The 22,398-nt window shown below is 39.2% G+C and overlaps 1 protein-coding gene across 3 annotated transcripts in view; it reads left to right on the plus strand.

The window, feature by feature from the left end:
• The window catches only part of LOC105499577 (spermatogenesis associated 18), a 43,893-nt gene extending 27,315 nt beyond the window's left edge, over positions 1 to 16,578 (plus strand). For 2 of the 3 annotated variants that reach the window (XM_011772210.2, XM_071093339.1), the window contains 7 exons: positions 90 to 351; positions 2,167 to 2,325; positions 3,170 to 3,345; positions 5,787 to 5,910; positions 8,331 to 8,414; positions 16,060 to 16,105; positions 16,413 to 16,578. In XM_011772210.2, coding sequence (XP_011770512.1) covers positions 90 to 351; positions 2,167 to 2,325; positions 3,170 to 3,345; positions 5,787 to 5,910; positions 8,331 to 8,414; positions 16,060 to 16,105; positions 16,413 to 16,420 — 859 coding nt within the window. In that variant the 3' untranslated portion in view covers positions 16,421 to 16,578. Of the gene's footprint in view, positions 1 to 89; positions 352 to 2,166; positions 2,326 to 3,169; positions 3,346 to 5,786; positions 5,961 to 8,330; positions 8,415 to 16,059; positions 16,106 to 16,412 lie in introns of all 3 variants that reach the window. The other variant, XR_011621175.1, reaches the window with a different exon arrangement.
• Positions 16,579 to 22,398: the final 5,820 nt, after the last annotated feature.

Raw genomic sequence — 22,398 nt, forward strand, 5'->3', positions numbered from 1 at the left:
TGGTCGGATTGATTGGCCACCAGGTGATCTTTGCTTTACTCAAGAAGTAAATCAAAGGGTTTCCCTGGCTGATTCTGGCTCACCAACAGGTCCTCCAGGAGCCGGTCTCCCAGCCCTGCCCCTCGCAGCCGTAGCTGCAGCCGCAGCCGATCTGCCAGCCCCTCCACGGCTGTCAAGGTCAGGAGCCCGTCCCCAAACCGCTCCAAGCTGTCCAATGTGGCGCGCAAGGCTGCCCTCTTGTCCCGCTTCAGCGATTCTTATTCCCAGGCCCGCCTGGACGCGCAGTGCCTGCTGCGGCGCTGCATCGACAAGGCTGAGACCGTTCAGCGGATCATCTACATCGCCACAGTGGTATGTGACGCCTGCGGGACCCCCGGCTCCTTGGGGCAGCGCGGAGACAAGTTTGGTAACGTGAATGGAACAACATACAAAGACTAGTGGATCCTGAGGTCACAGAAGCGGGGGAGATTCCAGTCCCCCCATCTGTCTCCTTCCTTCTTTTTCATCCTCCTTCCCTTTCTTCCTCCTTTCCTTCATTTCTTTTCTTTCCTTCCTTCCTTCCTTCCTTCCTTCCTTCCTTCCTTCCTTCCTTCCTTCCTTCCTTCCCTCCCTCCCTCTTTCCTTCCTTCCTCCCTCCCTCTTTCCTTCCTCCCTCCCTCTTTCCTTCCTTCCTCCCTCCCTCCTTTCTTTCCTTCCTCTTTCTCTCTTCCCATCTCTCTCCCTCTCTCCTTCCTTCTCTCCCTTCTTTCCCTCCCTCTCTCCATCTCTTCCTCCTTCTTTCCTTCCTTTCTCCCTTCTTCCTCCATTGTTTCCTTCCTCTCCTTCCTTCCTTCCTTCCTTCCTTCCTTCCTTCCTTCCTTCCTTCCTTCCTTCCTTCCTTCCTTCCTTCCTTCCTTCCCTTTCATTACAAATAGTTGGGGGGTGAATCATTTTCACAATCGATAACTATACATATATATATGAATAGTTATATAATATTTATTTAGTTAGTTATATTGACCGGGCATTTGTTTAAGAAGTATCCATAAATGCCGGACTATCTCAAATGGGTTTATAAAAAGTTGATTTGCACTGTACCTTTTGTCTAATATGGGCATATTAGACACAGTGGATATATTATTGCTAATGGCTGTCATTTGGTTTCCTTTAGTTCTTAAAAAAAATTAGAAGGTTGTGATTGCGTTAACACTTCTGTTTATTTAATTAAGAGTAGTTATTAAAACTGCTAACATATCAGCTATTTGAGTATGGCAAATTTTAAAAGTGCATACATGTATTCTTCCAAAACAAATGTTTGTTTTATGGGTTAATGCCATACAAAGATACTGAGAGTTCATGAGGAGAATTGTTAAATATTAAGAAACAAAACAAAACATTAGTATGAGAACAGAATTATCAGAAATACTGAATTTTATCCTGTGTTTATTCATTTAAATCAGGGGTTAGCAAACCATGATCTATGGACCATATCTGGACCTGGCTCATATTTCTAAGAGAAATGCTACTGTAAGAATGTAAGAATGTTTTTAGATTTTTAAATGGTTGTAAAAAAAAGACAGAAACTGTATGTAGTTCAACATGCATACAATATTTGCTATCTGGCTCCTTATAGAAAAATGTTTGCCATCCCCTGGTTTATATAATTAAGAACCACTTACTAAGTTAGTTAAAGCTCTATCAATGTACAGGCCACGTCTTCTGTGCATAACTGAGTTTTCCCAATGCTTACCACACCATAGGCATTTAATAAATATTTGTTGAATTAAAATATGTCAGGAAACATGTCTGAGTCTGGGTATGTGTTTATAACATGAACACTAGACTGATAATTTTCTCTTATTTCTTGACCAGTAATGTGATATTGGCATGGGCTCATAGCAGGGGATTTATTTCCTTCAATTTCCACACTGTCCTGTTTCCTGTACTCAGAATTTCTAGAACAATGGTCAACTGTCTTGATGTTAGTGAGCATGGATTATTATATGTTTATGTACTTTTCAAAATTAGAGATGTATTTTCTTCCAGATTAAAAATGTTTTTGATCAACTGTGTTTAGTTATCAGAAGATCAATATGATGTTGAAGCTTGGATTCTTTCTAATTCCTTGCTTTGGATCTCTTCATTTACCTCTTTTCACCAAAAAATTTGCTGCATTTTTATGTGCAGGAGGCATTCCATGTAGCAAAAATGGCATTCAGACATTTCAAGATCCGTGTGAGAAAATCATTGACACCATCTTACGTGGGGTCGAATGACTTTGAGAATGCTGTCTCGGATTATGTCATTTGTCATCTTGATCTGTATGATTCTCAAAGCAGTGTCAATGTAAGTGTTGGGTCTCTTATTAGGACTGGGTTACTTCTGCTGCTGCTATTTATATTGAGTACTAATAACTCAGAAATCCATCCAATATTACATATTCTATGTAATGACAAAGAAGAAAGGAACAACATTCAATTTACTTGGTAGCACCTGCCATTATTGACTGTTTCTTCCTTAAAAATATTATGGGGAAAAATTGTCTGAGTTTCTTTAGATAGGCTGTTATGGTCAGGAGATGGAATATCATAATACTTAAGAGCAAGGATTTTGGGAAAAGTAAGTATGGATTTGCTTCCTGACTGTGACACTTACTAGCTGTGTGATCTTACACATTTACTTAATCTCTGTGTGCTTTAGTTTTCTAATCTTTCAATGGGAGTAAAAATGTTCATTACCCCTAGAGTCACTGAGAACATTAAATGAAAGAAAGTAGGCAATTTGCTTAGCACAAGACTTGGCACATAGTTAACACTCAGTAAAAGCAAACTATTATAATGATTGTTACGGATTATGAACAATTCAGAGTTCTGTGTTGGTACATCATACCCTTGCCCAGAATAGAAAAATAAGGCAATGATAAATAAAAGCCACAGAAGGTTTTCTTCCTTGCTTTTTTAGGACTCTCTTGGCTTTTACTGTGTCGTTTCTACTCTGTGTCCTCTTTCCTCCTTCCCTGTGAATGGGTGGCAACATCTTTCTCCTTTTAGCACATGCACTGTTTCTCTGCTTTAACTTGTTTTGGCTCACATTCTCTTTTCCCACCTCCCATCAGTCCTAATATTCTTAGGATGTTAGAGTGTTTTTGTCACGAGCTGATAACAAAGTGATGCCATCTTTTGTTTTTCAGGATGTGATCCGAGCCATGAATGTCAATCCCAAGATTTCATTCCCTCCTGTCGTCGACTTTTGCCTTCTCAGTGACTTCATCCAGGAGATATGTTGCATTGCCTTTGCAATGCAGGCCTTAGAACCACCCCTAGATATTGCATATGGGGCAGATGGAGAAGTTTTTAATGATTGCAAGTAAGAGACAGAGGAGCAGAAGCTAAGGGATTCATCATGAGTACACTGTCTTGTCTCTTTCCTGAGAACAATTTAGGGAAAAGAACTCTGGGTGGAGAAATTAACAGACACTACCTGATTTCCAGGCCCTACCATATACTTCTCTGTATTCCAGGGCAGGACCCACTCCTGGAGTTATTTTCCATTGAACATAACGTATTGGTCTTTGGGGGAGAACTAGTGAGGACTTGGAGCCTATCTAGAACATTTTTTAAAAGATGCTCTATAAATACAAATATGCATTACTTTCTATTGGTTTTTATTGCATTACTCAGCCCAGGATTCTCAAAGTATGATGTGTGGATCACCTGCATCAGAATTACTCAAGGTACTTGTTAAAAATACACATTCCTGGATTACATATCCTGATGTTTTATGCAGTAGGTCTAAGATGGGGCTCAGGAATCTGCAATTTAACAACCACCCAGGTGTTCCGTATGCACACTAATGTTTGAAAATTAATGCTCTTGACTCCATTGTCTAGGACCAATAGATTGCTACCAGCTTTTACAAGAGAAATATTCCCTTATAAATTAAAAGACATTAAACTAATTTAAAACATTGTATTGTGATTTCTTGAGATCACAGGATGTAGCTGGAGATTATCTGGGAAGAAATCAAGCTAGTGGTTAAGAACACAGGCTCTGGCCTCAAGCTGCTTAGGTTCAAATTTCAGCTCCACCACCTATTAGCTGTATAATGTTAGGCATGCCACCTAATTTTTCTATTTCTTACTTTCTTCTCTATCCAATGGGGGAAATAATGATGCCTACTTCCTAGGGTCGTAGAAGGTTAGTTGAGATAATTCAGACAAAGCTCTTAGGATGCTGTGCATGAAGCATGAAGTGAGTGCCCAGGAAATATCCACTCTGGGTTTTTGTTCAGGTTGTAAAGTTATGCCCAGCATTCCTGCAAGTTTGCTGATGAGGGAGGATGGATAGTACCACTCAGAATCATTCACTTTCTTTCACTTATGCAAATCACAACAATAATGAACTTTCCGATTGCCTTATAGCATGTCATATTTTCTTGCCATTGCCCTGCTTCTAGTTTCTCCAACATGGATCAACTCATGGAAGAGTTGATATTAGGACATTACACTGCAGTTGGGTCTTTTTGGTTCCCTTACAGGGCACATTATCTTCATTTGTCTCCTTTATTCCTTTCTCCTTTAGAGGATTGATAGTTCCACTCAGAACCATTCAACTTTTTAGTTTAAGGATTCTGCACATGTCAAAGACTTCTGTAGGGTCTCTTGCTGACATGCCTTTAACCAGAGGGAATGTGCAGCTTCTAGGGCATTCTCTGGCCTGTGTGCCTGGACATCTGTGCAGCTGGAATTGGATTTTCTAACAATGATTGGATTTGGTTCTACTTCTAGAACTTCACAGAACAAGGCTAACCCTTTTTCACCCTGGCAGCCTTTTGTGCATTTGAAAGCAATTACTCAAATCCTCCTCCTTCTGGCCTCAGGACTTCAGGTTTTCTTCATATGAAGTAGGTTTAGGACTTCTTGACAAATAGATTCATTGTCTTGGTCTGTGCACCTTTTAAAGAAAGTGAACTGATCAGCCTAGAGGGACTAACACCCTTTTTATTCTTATTCTCCATTAATTCAGCTAACTTGCAGTAGTTTTCTCTTTCTTTCTTTTTTTAGCTTTCTGACAGTGTTTATTCATTTTGAGTACTACTGAAATCTGCTGTATTTTTACTTGTACTGTGACTAAACCATATGTCTCCTCTATTTGTGCAAATACTTTTTAGACTCAATTATAGGACCTCATATGTATTTACATTTTATTTTATCTTATTAAATTCAGCTTATTGTTCCAGCTTGCTGAGCTGTTTTTAATGTCATCTTTTTTTTTTTTAGCTAACCACCTGCATCTTTGAGCATGTTTTCTATATTTCATACAACTTATTCATAAACATGATAACTTATCACAATATTGAGAGAGAGCCCTCAGCATCTTCCTTCGGGTTTCTGTTAATCCATTAGTTACCCCTCTTTGGATATGATCATTTAATTAGTTTCCAATCCACCTACTTAAGTTAATCATCCTCCTATATTTCTTTTATTTTGTCCAGAAAGGCAACATGAAAAATTCTATGGGAAGCCTGATGGGACTTCAGTAAGTCCCCTGAATTGCAACTCTTGTAATCCTGAGAAGAGAAGGAAAACAATTAGTTTGACATGATTTGGTCTTAGTGCATCCATGCTGGGTCCCAGTTATCATTACTTCCTGTTCTAAGAGGCCACAAACATTCTTTAATAACAGAATTTGTTCTATATTTACTCGGATCTGAGCATAATACAAAATGAAAATTCACACTGATGTTTTCCCCTAGATATGCTCCATAATTGCTTAACTTCTCTTTCTTGTTTTGTGTATTGAAAACAGATACCGCCGCAGCTACGACTCGGATTTCACGGCTCCCTTAGTCCTCTATCACGTGTGGCCTGCTCTCATGGAGAATGACTGTGTCATCATGAAGGGAGAAGCTGTCACCAGGAGAGGGGCTTTTGTACGGTGGCCTTGCATAGTGACAGTTCATCCCAAGTGTTTGATTCACAAGTTCGAGAACATTTATAAACCCAGAGATTCTATAAAAGAAGTTTATAAAAAGTTGATAAGATTTCATACAAAGGAGAGGATGGAGATGATCTCGAAAAGAACTGATTCTTTTCTTTGATTTTTCCATAATTCTGCATAATTTCCTAGAAGTAATTTCTTTACTTCTTGTTTTATTTAGAAGATGGAATCAGTCATGTTTACCTCCTCCATCTTAGAATTACTATGATATTTTAAAAACAAAGCCCTTTGAAGTTATCTTGTAGGAGGATTTCCATAATCCTAAGCATTTAAAATCAATTAACTTTCAGGAAGTGATTTGCCAAATTTTTAGTGACAATTCTCTATTTTGAGAAACTGTTAATGTGCCCTGTTTTCCTCTCCTTGGTATGATGTGTATGGAGCGGGGGGATGGAGACAAAGAGAGCAGAGGAGGTGGGAGAGAGGAATGAATCAGTTTGAGAAGGTTGCTTCCTATATCCACTGGCTATAGAACGTTTTGAACCTACAGAATATTAAATACTTGAACAGCCTTTAAAATGGAGTCTTAGGTTCCATATGTGAGCCTGTGGGTGTGTACGTGTTGTAGTGGGGATTGGGTGATGGAACTGGTGGTGCTTGGATATTCTGCATAGTTTATGTTATGTAGTTTTACTCCTGCCTTTCCTAGAAAGAGTTAAGTGAAGCCCCTTAGTCCAGAATGATGTACCATCGCACAGCTGGCTGATCTCTGTTCCTGTTCTCCTTGAACTGAAAAATAGGGGAAGTGCTTTACAGCAGCTTTCATACATACAGTGGAGAAGGGGAATATTTTATTTTAAAAGAACTTAAGAAAAGGGTTTTTGTAGCTTAAAAATCCCATTATAGTGAATACTATCTTAAAATGTTTTGTTCCATAAATGTTGAGCCCTTAGCTGGGCGCAGTGGCCCACACCTGTAATCCTAGCACTTTGGGAAGCCAAGGCAGGAGGATTGTTTGAGGAGTTTGAGACAAGCCTGGGCAACATAGCAAGACCTCATCTCTACAAAAAATAAACAAATTAGCTGGGCATGGTGGTGCATACCTGTAGTACCAGCTACTTGGGAGGCCGAGGAGGGAGGATTTTTTGAGCTGGAGAGGTTGAGGCTGTGTGAGCCGTGATTGTGCCACTGCACTCCAGCTTAGGTGACAGAGTAAGATCCTGTCTTTTTTTTTTTTTTTTTTTTTTTTTTGAGATGGAATCTCGTTCTGTTGCCCAGGCTGGAGTGCAGTGACATGATCTCAGCTCACTGCAACCTCCACCTCCTGGGTTCAAGCGATTCTCCTGCCTCAGCCTCCTAAGTAGCTGGGATTACAGGCGCATACCACCACACCCAGCTAATTTTCATATTTTTAGTAAAGACGAGGTTTCACCATGTTGGTCAGGCTGGTCTCAAACTCCTGACCTCATGATCCACCCACCTCAGCCTCGTGAAGTGCTGGGATCAAAGGCATGAGCCACAACACCTGGCCTGAGATCCCGTCAAAAAAAAAAAAAAAAAAAAGGTCGAGCCCATAGAAATATATATTGGGTTTTATTGACCTGACAGCTACACATGTTCTACAATAAAACATACTTCTTGCTCCTACAGCAGTCACTCTCTGTTAAGAAGATCTTGTCTGCAGTGCAGTTTGGAAAGGAGGGAAAAGAAATACCCGCTATTCTTATGTTTTACATCAAATAGCAATTGCCTTTTAACTTCCTTCTTCTCTCCCATCAAGCTTATCATGAACATTTGTCCAAGCTTAAACCCTAAAACAAAATAATAGGAAGTTCTTCCTAAAACAAAGAATTTGGAAAAGAAAGGGGTTGAACTAAGGGAAATTTTAAGGATTTTACCAGTAAAATCTCATTTTAGTGAATATAGCTTTCTCCTTATTCATTTTGTTAGAAAGCAGATAGGCAGTAGTGGTGTTTCATTCATTCATCCAATGATATTTATTTATTCAATAGTTATTTATGACCCAAACACTGTATTTATATGCTAGAGATTTAGCAATAAATAAAACATATACAAATCTCTACCCACATGGAGCTTACATTCTCCAGCACTAACAAACTCCTATGTAATTTCCAATAGCTTACTCACAAAAACATTCTACTGGAATCAAATACCAGAGTATCCCAAGGTTCATTGTAATGGGATTCTATTTAAAAAGTACCCTGAAGTTACTGCCACATATTGGGCAGCAATAAGAAGTGAAAGGAGTGTAGCTTGTGCAGATGATCAGTAATGGGCAAGTGTAATCATATCAGTAAGATTCTTACTCTGTGGGATATGCATGTTGTTTTAAGCCATGACAGTTTTCACAAACTCCTGACTATGTCTCTCTCTTTCTGTCTCTTTTTTAAGTGGAATTCGGTGCGATCTCTAAGTCGATGTCGAAGCAGGAGTTTAAGTCCCATTTGCCCCCGTAGCCAAATTGGTTTAAGCACGGTACATATCTATCTAATCATTTTTACACAAAATTCGTCTATGGTTGGCATTTTTTTTTTGTTTTTGCTTCAGCAGTACAAAAGAGATGATTATAAGTCTACAGGTGGAAAGAGAACCTGTTGCAATAATGCTAGCTCCAAACTGATTTTTATATTACTGTAGGCGAAAGAATTTATTATTCTAGAAAGAAGTAGAGGTAGTTTTATCTTTCTTTCTTAGTTCAAGGAATAGTAGATTTTATGTATTTCATAGTTTTATTTTTATCTTTGGATGAAATGGGCTATTAGATATCAGATAGTGGACTAAAGAGTGAATGGGATACCTTGGTCAACTGATCTTGGAACAAGTCCCTGGTTCCTCTAGAAATTTGTGTATGAGTTTGGAGAAATTGCTCAGATGGTCTGGATTTCAATACCTTATAAATGGCATTGCAGGTATTAATATATCTTCAACTTCAAATTAGAAAAAATAAGGTTTTTTGTGTGTATTAGTTTTTGGAAAGATTGCTAATACTTCTGTTAAAGAACAAAAGAACAGCAAAAACATCATGAAAACTATGAAGATAACATCCCTAAAAACATGATTATGGGCTGAGTAGGGTCGCCCACACCTGTAACTCTAGCACTTTCACAGGCTGAGGTGGGAGGATTGTTTGAGCCCAGGAGTTTGAGACCAGCTATGGCAACATGGGGAAACATCGTCCCTACAAAACAAAACAAAAATCCTCCCCAAAATTAGCTGGGCATAACAAAAAACTCCCCCGCAAATTAGCCAGGTATGGTGGCATGTACCTGTAGTCCCAGCTACTTCGGAGGCTGAGCTGGGAGGATCACCTGATCCCAGGGAGGTCGAGGCTGCAGTGAGCTGTGATTGTACCACATTGCACTCTAGCCTGGGTGAGAGAGTGAGACCCTGTCTTAAACAAAACAAAACAACCCCCCCAAAACAATTTAAAAAATTATGATGCACCACTAATAATTTATTCAACACATATTTAGTCAGTGCCTTTTGAATACAGGGTTAGAACAAGACATGTGGGCAACAGGAAGGCTAACAATGTGCTGTTCCCCAAATAATAATTATTAAAATATTTGTTCAACCTTGTTTTAGAGAGAGTAGTAGAGAAGGAGAATCACATTCGGCAACCCTACATACTTTTCTGAAACTGCTTCTAGCATGCAGCTGTAGCCCCAACGTTGCAAAACTTCCTCAGCAAAACAAAAACAAAACCAAAAACTCCACAGTTGATGAGACTCAGCTTCCTTACTGACTTTTTTCTTTTTTTTATACTTTTAAGTTCTGGGTTATATGTGAAGAACATGCAGTTTTGTTACATAGGTATACACGTGCCCTGGTGGCTTGCTGTACCCATCAACCCGTCGCCTACATTAGGTATTTCTCCTAATGTTATCCCTCCCCTAGACCCCTACTCCCCGACAGGCCCCAGTGTGTGATGTTCCCCTCCCTGTGTCCATGTGTTCTCATTGTTCAACTCCCACTTATGAGTGAGAACATGCAGTGTTTGGTTTTCTGATCTTGTGATAGTTTGCTGAGAATGATGGTTTCCAGCTTCATCCATGTCCCTGCAAAGGACATAAACTCATACTTTTTATGGCTGCATAGTATTCTGTGGTGTATATGTCCCACATTTTCTTAATCCATTCTATCATTGATGGATATTTTGGGTTGGTTTCAAGTCTTTGTTTTTGTGAGTAGTGCCGCAATAAATGTATGGGTTCATGTGTCTTTACAGTAGAATGATTTATGATCATTTAGGTGTATGCCCAGTAATGGGATTGCTGGGTCAAATGGTATTTCTAGTTCCAGATCCTTGAGGAATTGCCACAATCTCTTCCACAATGGTTGAACTAATTTATACTCCCACCAACAGTGTAAAAGCGTTCCTATTTTTCCACAACCTCTCCAGGATGTGTTGTTTCCTGACTTTTTAATGATTGCCATTCTAACTGGCGTGAGATGGTATCTCATTGTGGTTTTGATGTGCATTTCTCTAATGATCAGTGATGATGAGCTTGTTTTTCATATGTCTGTTGGCTGCATAAATGTCTTCTTTGGAGAGTGTCTGTTCATATCCTTCACCCACTTTTTGATGGGGTTGTTTTTTTTCTTGTAAATTTGTTTAAGTTCTTTGTAGATCCTGGATATTAGCTCTTTGTCAGATGGAGAGACTGCAAACATTTCCTCCCATTCTGTGGGTTGCCTGTTCACTCTAATGATAGTTTCTTTTGCTGTGCAAAGGCTCTTTAGTTTATTAGATCCCATTTGTTAATTTTGGCTTTGCCCATGCCTATGTCCTGAAGGGTATTGTCCAGGTTTTCTTCTAGGATTTTTGTGGTCCTAGGTCTTACATTTAAGTGTTTGGTCCATCTTTAGTTGATTTTGGTAAAAGGTTTAAGGAAGGGGTCCAGTTTCGGTTTTCTGCATATGGCTAACCAGTTTTCACGACACCATTTTTTAAATATGGAATCTTTTCCCCATTGCTTTTTTTTTGTCAGGTTTGTCAAAGATCAGATGGTTGTAGCTGTGAGGTTTTATTTCTGAGGCCTTTGTTCTGTTCCATTGGTCTATATATCTGTTTTGGTACAAGTACCATGCTTGGTTACTATAGCCTTGTAGTACAGTTTGAAGTTGAGTAGCATGATGCCTCCAGCTTTGTTCTTCTTGCCCAGGATTTTCTTGGCTAGGACGGCTCTTTTTTGGTTCCATATGAAATTTAAAGTAGTTTTTTCCAATTATGTGAAGAAAGTCAGTGGTAGCTTGATGGGGATAGCATTGAATCTATAAATTACTTTGGACAGTATGGCCATTTTCACGATATTGACTCTTCCTATCCATGAGCATGGAATGTTTTTCCATTTGTTTGTGTCCTCTCTGATTTCCTTAAGCAGTGGTTGGTAGTTCTTCTTGAAGAGGTCTTTCACATCCCTTGTAAGTTGTATTTCTAGGTATTTTATTCTCTTAGTAGCAATTGTGAAAGTGAGTTCACTCATGATTTGGCTCTCTGTTTGTCTGTTATTGGTGTATAGGAATGCTTGTGATTTTTACTCATTGATTTTGTATCCTGAGACTTTGCTGAAGTTGCTTATCAGGTTAAGGAGGTTTTGGGCTGAGATGATGGGGTTTTCTAAATATACAATCATGTCATCTGCAAACAGAGACAATTTGACTTCCTCTTTTCCTAATTGAATACCCTTGATTTCTTTCTCTTGCCTGATTGCCCTGGCCAGAACTTCCAACACTATGTTGAATATTAGTGGTGAGAGAAGGCATCCTTGTCTTGTGCCGGTTTTCAAAGGGAGTGCTTCCAGTTTTTACCATTCAGCATGATATTGACTGTGGGTTTGTCATAAATAGCTCTTATTATTTTGAGATATGTTCCATAGATACCTAGTTTATTGAGAGTTTTTAGCATGAAGGGGTGTTGAATTTTATGGAAGGTCTTTTCTGCATCTATTGAGATAATCATGTGGGTTTTGTCATTGGTTCTGTTTATGTGATGGATTACGTTTGTTGATTTGCATATGTTGAACCAGCCTCGCATCCCAGGAATGAGGCCAGCTTGATCATGGTGGATAAGGTTTTGATGTGCTGCTGGATTCGGTTTGCCAGTATTTTACTGTGGATTTTCACATCGACGTTCATCATATTGGCCTGAAATTTTCTTTTTTTGTTGTGTCTCTTTCAGGTTTTGGTATCAGGATGATGCTGGACTCATAAAACGGGTTAGGGAGGATTCCCTCTTTTTCTATTGTTTGGAATAGTTTCAGAAGGAGTGGTACCAGCTCCTCTTCGTACCTCTGCTGTGAATCCATCTGGTCCTGGACTTTTCTTGGTTGGTAGGCTATTAATTAGTGCCTCACTTTCAGAACTTGTTATTGGTCTATTTAGGGATTCAACTTCTTTCTGGCTTAGACTTGGGAGGGTGTATGTGTCCAAGAATTTATCCATTTCTTCTAGAATTTCTAGTTTATTTGTGAAGAGGAGTTTATAGTATTCTCTAATGGTAGTTTGTATTTCTGTGGGATCAGTGATGATATCCCCTTTATCATTTTTTATTGCATCTATTTGATTCTTCTCTCTTTTCTTCTTTATTAGTCTGGCTAGCAGTATATCTATTTTGTTGATTAAAAAAAAACAGCTCCTGGATTCATTGATTTTTTGAAGAGTTTTTCATGTCTCTGTGTCCTTCAGTTCTACTCTGATCTTACTTGTTTCATGTCTTCACGAAGTTCTTGTGCTGTGTTCAGCTCCATCAAGTCATTTATGTTCTTTTCTACATTGATTATTCTAGTTAGCAATTCGTCTAACCTTTTATCAAGATTCTTAGCTTCCTTGCATTGGGTTAGAACGTGCTCCTTTAGCTTGGAGTTGTTTGTTATTACCCACATTCTGAAGCCTGCTTCTGTCAGTTCATCAAACTCGTTCTCCATCCAGTTTTATTCCCTTGCTGGCGAGGAGTTGTGATCCTTTGGAGGAAGAAAGGCATTCTGGTTTTTGGAATTTTCAGCCTTTTGCACTGGTTTTTCTCCATCTTTGTGGATTTATCTACCTTTGGTCTTTGATATTGGTGACCTTTGGATGGAGCCTTTGAGTGGACGTACTAATCCTTTCTGTTTGTTTCTTTGCCTTTTAACACTCAGGTCCCTCTGCTGTCAGCCTGCTGGAGTTTGCTGGAGGTCCACTTCTGACCCTCTTTGCCTGGGTATCACCAGCAGAGGTTGCAGAGCAGCAAAGATTGCTGCCTGTTCTTTCCTCTAGAAGCTTCGATCTAGAGTGGCATCTGCCAGATGCCAGCCATAGCTCTCCTGTATGAGGTGTCTGTTGGCCCCAGTTGGGAGGTGTCTCCCAGTCAGTATACACAGGAGTCAGGGCTCCACTTGAGAAGGCAGACTGACCCTTAGCAGAGCTCAAATGCTGTGCTGGGAGGTTCCTTGCTCTCTTCAGAGTCATCAGGCAGTGATGCTTAAGTCTGCTATAAGCCCCTGACTAGGGCTGCTGCCTTTTTTACAGAGATGTCCTGTCCAAAGAGGAGCAATCTGCCAGTCTGACCACAGCAGCCTTGCTGAACTGCAGTGTGCTCCACCCAGTTTGAACGTCCCAGCAGCTTTGTTTACACTGTGTCCATAAAACCGTCTACTCTAGTCTCAGCAATGGCGGACACCCCTCCCCCCACCAAGCTTGACTGTCCCAGGTGGATCTCAGATTGCTGCTGTGCTGGCAGCCAGAATTTCAAGCCAGTGGATCTTAGTTTCCTGGGCTCGGTGGGGGTGGGACCCGCTGAGCCAGACCCCTTGGCTCCCTCGCTTCATCGCCCCCTTTCCAGGGCAGTAAATGGTTCTGTCCCCCTGGTGTGCCAGACGCCACTGGAGTATGAAAAACAAACAAACAAACAAAAGCCCCTGCAGCTAGTTTGGTGTCTGCCCAATTGGCTGCCCGGTTTTGTGCTTGAAACCCAGGGCCCTGGTGAGGTAGTCACTGGAGAAAATTGCCTGGTATGCGGGTTGCGAAGACCGTGGGACAAGCGCAGTATCTGTGCCCGAGTTCCTCAGGCTCAGACCCTGAGGCTTCCCTTGGGTAGGGGGAGTATTCCCTGGCCTTTTGCACTTCCCAGGTGAGGCGACGCCCCACCATGCTTCGGCTCGCCCTCGGCGGGCTACACCCTCGGTCCAACCAGTCCCAATGAAATGAACTGGGTACCTCAGTTGGAAATGCAGAAATCACTTGCCTTCTGTGTTGATCTCGCTGGGTGCTGCAGACCAGTGTTATTCCTATTTGGCCATCTTGAATCTCCTCCCCCTTACTGACTTTAATGAGCATCTGTAGTGACTCCCCCATGCTCCTTATCATACATCCTTTCTGGATCTGATGGATGCTAGATTTGGGAGGGACACAAAAATGGCAAAAACATGTTATCTTCTCTGAATAGACTTTAATATAGGAAGATCACGAGATTGTGTCTTTTGCAGGAACATGGATGGAGCTGGAGGTCATTATCTTTAGCAAACTAACACAGGAACAGAAAACAAAATACCTTTCTCACTTATAAGTTGGCACTAAATGATGAGAACACATGTACACAAAGAGGGAACAGCAGACACTGGGGCCCACCAGAGAGTGGATGGTGGGAGGAGGGAGAGGATCGGGAAAAATAACTAATCAGTACTAGGCTTAATATTTGGGTGATGAAAATCTTTCCAAAAATCCCCCATGACAAGGTTTTACCAATATAACAAACCTGCAGATGTACCCCTAAACTTAAAAAGAAAAATAAAGTATAGGAAAGAGAAAGATTATTATGATTTAAACAGATTAGCTGAATGTGATACAGTCAACAAATCAATACATCCATACTATGATACAATATGATAGTCAATAAAAGAAGCAGAAAGGGCTAGAGTCATTAGATGAGATAGAGATTCCTCCCAGATTTGATCATGAAGAAGGCATTCATGGGGGAGGTAGTATTTAATTTGGTGTTTTAGAATGGATGGCTTTCAATGGGCTAGGAAATTGGGAAGGAATATTCAGGTGAAGAAAATGACCTAAAAAATGATAGGCAAATGGAAAAGTCATGCATCTAACACAATCCTTTTGCTCTTGGAGATTTCATATAGCTTCATTATCCTTTTTCATGAGTAAGTATTTATGGTAAGTAAAAGCAAAACAATAGTGCAGTTAGTGGACTGTTAAATAAAAAGGAAACCTTGGGAGCGTGATACTGAGAGAACCACAATTCCCCATTCTAAGGGGAAATGGCATATCAGAAGAAAATACCATTAGATACTTATTGTGCAATAGCCATGGCAAATTCTAACTCCGAAATCCCATTGAAAGGCTTATTCATAGGCAATGTCCTCTGTGAGAATCCCTTATACCTTCTCTTTCTTATGTTGTGCTCAGAAAGAACACATTAATTTAAACTTTAGATGAGAATAAAATCTAATTTCAAAGGTGTGACTGCAGCCAACTTTCTATCTGTTTCCATCATCCCCTTGCCACAACAAAACTGGGTATACCTGAAAAAAAAATACAAATATTTTTGGTTAGTCAGGTTTATTTTTGCTTATGTGGGGTCTTGATTCATTCAGAATGGATTCCATCTTTATCAGCATCTATTTATCTAGAATGTTTGAAAGCTCAGAGGAAGGATGATGCTTGTAGCCACTTACTCCTGATCGGCTATGTCAGAGACTTGTGGTTCCAGTGCAGTACCTTCTACTTAGTGAAAGTAAAGATGAGATTTGAAAGATGATGATTTTCTGGTTGCCTGGTGACCCTTCTTAATAGAGCAGAGTTTATGACTTATAATTTTTATAAAGGATCTTCCAGAGATTATATCATCATTTTAGCTTTAATTTGTGAGATTTGACTTCAGTATGGCTGCTCTTAGGCCAATGAACCCAGCTTTTAACTAATAATATAATTTAAACCAAATTGAGTGTTCACATACTTCAGAAGTCTAAAAAGAATTACAATAGTCAACCTTAGGGTGAAAAATCATAGTGCTAAAGTGCCTCAGAGCAAGCTATTTGGTTGGTTTTAGGGGAAAAAAAATATGCCAAAAGAATTAATCTTTTGAGCTCTATCTACTGTGTAATTCACATTATTCTTTTACATTTTCCAGATGTCTCGAAGTCGGAGTCCTTCTCCAATAAGATGTGGATTGCCAAGTAAGTGGGATTAGTTCAGATGGATCAAATTTTCTGCTTTTTAATACTCCTTCTAGTACTTAGCACTGAGCAGCAAAATGAATGTTTTGCTTCCTAGGGAGCATCTTTTTCTTGCTCCTCACACCTTTCATGTCTGGGCCTCTGGCTGATAGTACCTTGGCAGGACCCATGGATCATGTAGAAGGAGCTTCCAACCAAGAGGCTTCATTGCCATAAACCTAGATTAACTGCCTCTTTCATTTAGGTGCTTCCAAAAGAAAATTGAAGAAAGTGACCATAATAATGAACTGTTTATTTTTCTCCCTAGGATTTTAAAACCACCAGACCTGCTCCTTTGCCCCAGTGTGTGGAAACAGCTGCCTTCTCCGGTGCCTCCATCTGCCTTCTGTGTCTGCCTCAGACCTCACTTAAGATAATGTCAAAAGACAATTCTGTGTATCGCTCCACACAGAGAGTTAAATGTTTTGGCTTGACACATGTGTAACTTTAGATATATTGCATTCTATTTTATTTTATAGATACTAATTCCATTAATTTCATAAAAATGATTGTATAGGCATTTAGGATCATATTCATTCGAAGCAAAGTCCATTACAAAGGGTCAGGATTTCCATCCCAAAACACTAGGCTCTTTTATGGGAACTATGTGAACTGAAGTGGAAAGCGTTTACCATGATGAGGCTGAAAGAAAAGATGAATCATTTTAGTTTGTAGATGGATCATTAAGTGTAATTGTTGGTATCAGCTTTAGCTCAAAACCAGTATTAAGTGTTTCAGTTTCCTTTTAAGGTTTGGAAGAGCGCCCTAATCTCAGGTTGGGGAGCTCATGTTAGTAGCAGTGACTTAAGGCTAAGTGTAGAAGATAATTTAAGATATATTTTCTTTATATATTAGCCCACTAATTATATTTATTAGTTGTCTTGTTTTTCTGTTCTGATTTTGAGAGTGCCCAATTTGGTTTAGTTGAGCAATGAATGTCAAAGCTACTTAGTTGAGAAAATTTCCTCGTTCCATAAATGTAGAACAGTGATTTGATTAGAAGCCAGCATTGAGATAAATGTTGATTACCTCATGCATATCTCCTGGGAATATTTCAAACTGTTTTAATGCGTGTGTTATATATAAAAGTTTCTTGGGACATGCTCTTCATCTGTTCTACCTAGTTATTTGCAAATTCAGACCTGTTGAACTCTATCTGATGAAAACTATTTAAACTCAAGGCCCAAACTAGGGGCAGCATTTACTGATATTAAATTGAGTATATATCCCTTGACTTCTTCACTGTCAAATACTTTTGAAACTTCACGTTCAAAATGAGAATAGAATGCTGCTTTCTTGCAATAAGTAATGTTCTTTCTGCCTTTTTTCACTTTTAAGCCAGCCTTAAACACAAGCCTCACAAACATCTACTTTCTCCATATACCTTTGAGAGAGACATTGAATTGGCCTCAGCTCAGTTTTGCATAAGCTCAGTGCCAGAACCAGTACCTGATGCTTTTCAGGTGAAAACAAAACAAACAGCTTATCTAAAGCACCTTATCCCAGTGCTGGAGGTTTGTGGGGCCTCTTCAGTGCCTGCCCCTTGAGTCTAATGGTCACCACCTCATTCTGAAGTATGAGTTGAATTTTTTGCCCTCTTTGCATATTTACATAGTCATCACTTTGAAGCAATGCAGTGTGCTGGAAGGAGCACTATCTGCCTAGGTAACTACTAGTCATGACTTGGTCATCAGCTTGCTTTGTGGCATTGAACAAGTTACTTCACTTCTCTGAGTCTTGTTTTTATCATAGGGTGAGGAGGTTGGATACTATTAGTGCCTCTCTTAACCCTACAGACTCAATGTTCCCTTTTATAACAAGTGTTTTATTCTGAATATGAAATGAAAATCAAAGTTAATATAATCATTTTTGTGCACATATAATTTTAAGCAATGAACATAGTACCCTAACTATAATATAAAGCAGAAAAAAGAAGGCAATTTTTAATAAAATAAAATTTATTTCAATAAAAAAGCTTGTGTATAACCACTCTGGAAGAAAAAATTAAGTCATTAGATGGCTGAACCTGAGTGTAGAGCCACCAGCTACAAATGAAGAAAAATGTGTGTATTGGCAACAGAAAATCATGGTGTTGTCATTGGATGTGACTTTCTGAAGTGGTGGGAAACTCTTGCTGACCTTTTAAACAAGAAAAACTTATAGTCTTGCCCTGATTTACACAGTGGTCGCATTTCTGGAAATTTCAAGTATATATTAAAACCATGAAACAGTTACTGTGTGTTATATGTTAAAAGGTCCTCACTAATATCTCACTAAGTAATGAGAATGCCTACATACCAGATTTTTTTTTCAGGAGCCAAGCACATATTCCGACTTGGAAAAAGGCACAGGTAGCTCACTTTATTTGCTTTCTACCCTGCCTGGCCACTTGCTGTTTCTTAAGTTTCTAATTTGAGCTGTAACTACACAAGGAAAGCTAAATAGTCTGGAAAATTTTTGGAAAGAATCCACAGAGCCAAAGGAGACTGACTGACCTATACTCATTTTATCTGGGGATGTACCTTACCCTTAGAGACTTCAAAAAATGAAAAGCTCTTATTTTGTAACCTGGGTAAATGTTAGTTTCTATTTTCGGCTTAACATCTAATAATAACATTTAAAAAGTGCTTTTGTAACTATTAGTTATTTGCAATAAAATGCTTTCCTTCCACAGTCCAAAGTTCAATGATGTCCTTTACCCATCTATAATCTCTGTATTCATCCATTTTCACACTGCTATAAAGAGCTACTTAGACTGAGTAATTTATAAAGAAAGAGGTTTTTTAATTGACTCATAATGCCACACGGCTGGGAAGCCTCAGGAAACTTACAGTCATGGCATAAGGTAAAGGAGAAACAAGTGCCTTCTTCACAAGGTGGCAGGAGAGAGAGGCAAGGAGGGAACTGCCAAGCACTTTTAAACCATCATATCTTGTGAGAACTCACTATCACGAGAACAGCATAGGGGAAACTGCCCCCATGATCCAGTCACCTCCCACCAGGTCCCTCCCTCGACACATGGAGATTACAATTTGAGATGAGATTTGGATGGGGATACAGAACCAAACCATATCAATGTCTGTGGCCCAAACCAGGACCATAAATTCATTCAGAAATACTTACTGCACTCTGCTCTGAGGAAGACCATGGGATTGCTGCAATTCCATATTGTAGCCTTAATTGCTAGCTATATTTTATTCACAGCTCATTATCATGTTCAAGACACTTTCTCTGAGTAGTGTTTTACCATTTTTGTGGAGCTTTCACTTACATTATTTCACTTACCACAGCAATCTAAGTGTGTCAACTTTATATGTAAAGAACCTGTTCATCCAATACACTATTCAGTCTTGTTCCAAGACTGACTTTTATTTCAGAATGAGATTCTATCCTGTTCTTTTTGTTTCTTCATGACATACAGTATCAGTTTTTCTATTTATTGATTGTTCATTTATTCATTCATAATCTTATTGAATACCTCCTCTGTGCTACCCATAATATACACTTCCAGGGATATAGTGGTGGACAAGGCTCTGGTTTTTATGGAGTTTTATGTCATGTCCAGTTGCATTCCTTGATGATTTTTGTGTCATAGAGAGCAGATATGATGGAAGAAATAAATAAAATAAAAGTATAGCAAAATTAAAAGAGAAAATGTTATACATCAGTTGAAGGATTTAAATACATGAATTTATGGAGCAAATACCTGTACATAAAAAACTTTGAAAGGTAATAGTAGAAAAATAGTACGATGAAGTACAAAATAGAGTGTAACTCAATTATGTCAGCCACAGGTGAATTACTCAGTCCTTTAACAAAGATTTATTAAGCCTATAATCCTAGGATCATTAATAATAAAATGAGTGTAGGGAGAAGGACAGGCTCATAAGATCAATTCTTGCACCTCCCATGACCAGAGCTGGGTGCTCCACCTGCTGTATTCCTAAGTAAATGCAATTTGCAGGTCATTCTAATTTCCTTTTAAGTACTCCACAAATCATGAGGTGAATTGCTGCCAATAGCTTTCTATAACGTTTGGGTTGAGTGGAAGATTTCTTAGTAGTATTGCTTTGAATAATTTCACACCTATAATTAAAGGCAAGGTGCTGTGGAGCTTTTTAAGCAACTAATGTTACACACCACATGAAGTCATTGAAACATGAGCCCAGGAGCCCCTATAGGTAAGTGACATTCAGTATATGCCACTTAAATACCAAAGCAGTGAAGTGCATTGGCCTTACTTAATACAGCATGGGCAGAGTCCTTAAAAATAAAGCAGGAGCTAATTTTCTTATTTCAAAATGAAATGCAATGGGACAATTTTACTCTTGAAAAACTGCCTACTGCGTGTCAGCATGAACATCGTACTTTCTATAGTATTATTGACAACTGCCTATCAACACCAAGCAGCTATCTCTATTCTTTGCTGGGTAAGCAATAAATGAATGTAATAAATGGTTATGTTACAGGTTTATTTCAATGTAGTTTAAGCCATAATTTTGGAGATACAGTGGAAATAAGTGTATTAAAATGTGGGTTAAAATATGTCTTACAAAACTATTTAGTAATTGTCATTTGATGAATCAGACACTTCAACAATTGATTTCTGTGAATTGGACACTTAAACAATTGATTTCTGGGGTTGGGATGCTGAGGATTGAGTGGGACATTTTCCTCCTACTTATTTCTGTTTTCTTAGGCCAGGGAACAGGTTTCAGAACCATGTCTTTAGAATAATAGACTTAGGATTGGCCCAGCTCCGTGGGTCACACGTTTGAAGTTGGAATGGAAAAACGTTATTTGTTCATTCATCATTCATTCATTTAAGAAGCACTTGCTGGTGCTTTATTAAGTAGTGTTCCAAGTACTGCATTAGACTCTGAGGATAGGATGGTGAGAAAGACTTTCAGTTATGGAGAGAGTGCTCTCAGCACTCCTTGGCAGTGTGTACCTATGGGATAGATCTGTGATCTTTATGAAAGATGGGGCAGTGGTTGTTAATGACATCTTGTTTGGGAGATAATAGTAAGTCCATGATGTTGATAGAGGGTTGAATCAATCTTTCCTGGCACTGTCACCTGGAAGCCCAGACTTAGCAATGTGTAATAACTCATTCAGGCTTCAAACAGGAGGTTTCCCTGCCCAGTGTAACATACAGTGAGAATGGATCTGAGAAAATCCAGATGCTGCCTAAGTAAGGTGTTGAAAATGCCAAGCAGGGCCCAAAGGCTGCACGCACCCTTAGGAATAAGGCTTTAGAACCAGAGAAGACACTGAGGTTGGAGAATCTACTTTCCACAGAATTACTTTCAGGAGCCCTGCCTAGGAAGGCCTCCCCACTCCACACTTTATTAGCAAATTCCTGACATTTCACTTTTAGAATTTTACTCAGACTGAAGAAGTTGAAGGATGTTAGAATGCAAATCACATAATTCAGAGCAGTAACCCCATAGCATGAATGAGGTTTTAGATTCTTCCTGAAAGTCATATGGGTAGAGGGAGCAATGCAGACTCATAGGGCCCTTAGTACATGATCAGGGTTGGCAGGTTGTGTAAGGAAAACTTTTTTTCTCTGAGTTGAATAGTCAAGGGCACGAAACCACGTTTTGTCTATTCCACTGTTGTGTTTGGCATGAACACAGTCTTACTGGCCTGTGAGAGAGTTGTGGTTTTCTAAGGCAGCTTCACCTTAGAAATGGTTATCTTTGATCCAAGATCTATTTGTCTATACTATAGACTGTTGCTTATGACACCTCTTTGTTGCAAATCATTGACTTGCTCTGATGTGACTAACTTCTGTTTTTTCTTAGTTTGATTTGAAATTTCCTAACTGGAAAAAACAGTTTGGGGAGGAGGCAGGGGAAAGAAAAATAAAAGAAAAACTCCCTAATTTTCTTTGATTGGAAAAATATATTTCTTCTAGATGTTCTAAGAATGATGGCATAACAATACTTTTTATTGATAATTTGGCAGAAAGCTTAGGATGTTCATAGGTTTCCCAAAATATCTTCTGAAAGGTACTAATAACTGGTAGTTAATCCAGCATTTACCATGTACCTGACATTGTGCCAAAACTTTACATTATTAAACTCATTTCACACAGGGAGAAGTTGAGGCTTAAGGTTGTTATTATGTAATCTGCCCCAGGTCACATAGCTAGTAAATGTTGGAGGGAAGGTTCAAACCCAGGTTTCCTGATATTGAATCTACCCTCTTATCAATAACTCTATAGGATGTCAGTATGATTTAGAGTG

This window comes from Macaca nemestrina, chromosome 3 (genome assembly GCF_043159975.1).
Source record: "Macaca nemestrina isolate mMacNem1 chromosome 3, mMacNem.hap1, whole genome shotgun sequence".
Taxonomy (NCBI): domain Eukaryota; kingdom Metazoa; phylum Chordata; class Mammalia; order Primates; family Cercopithecidae; genus Macaca; species Macaca nemestrina.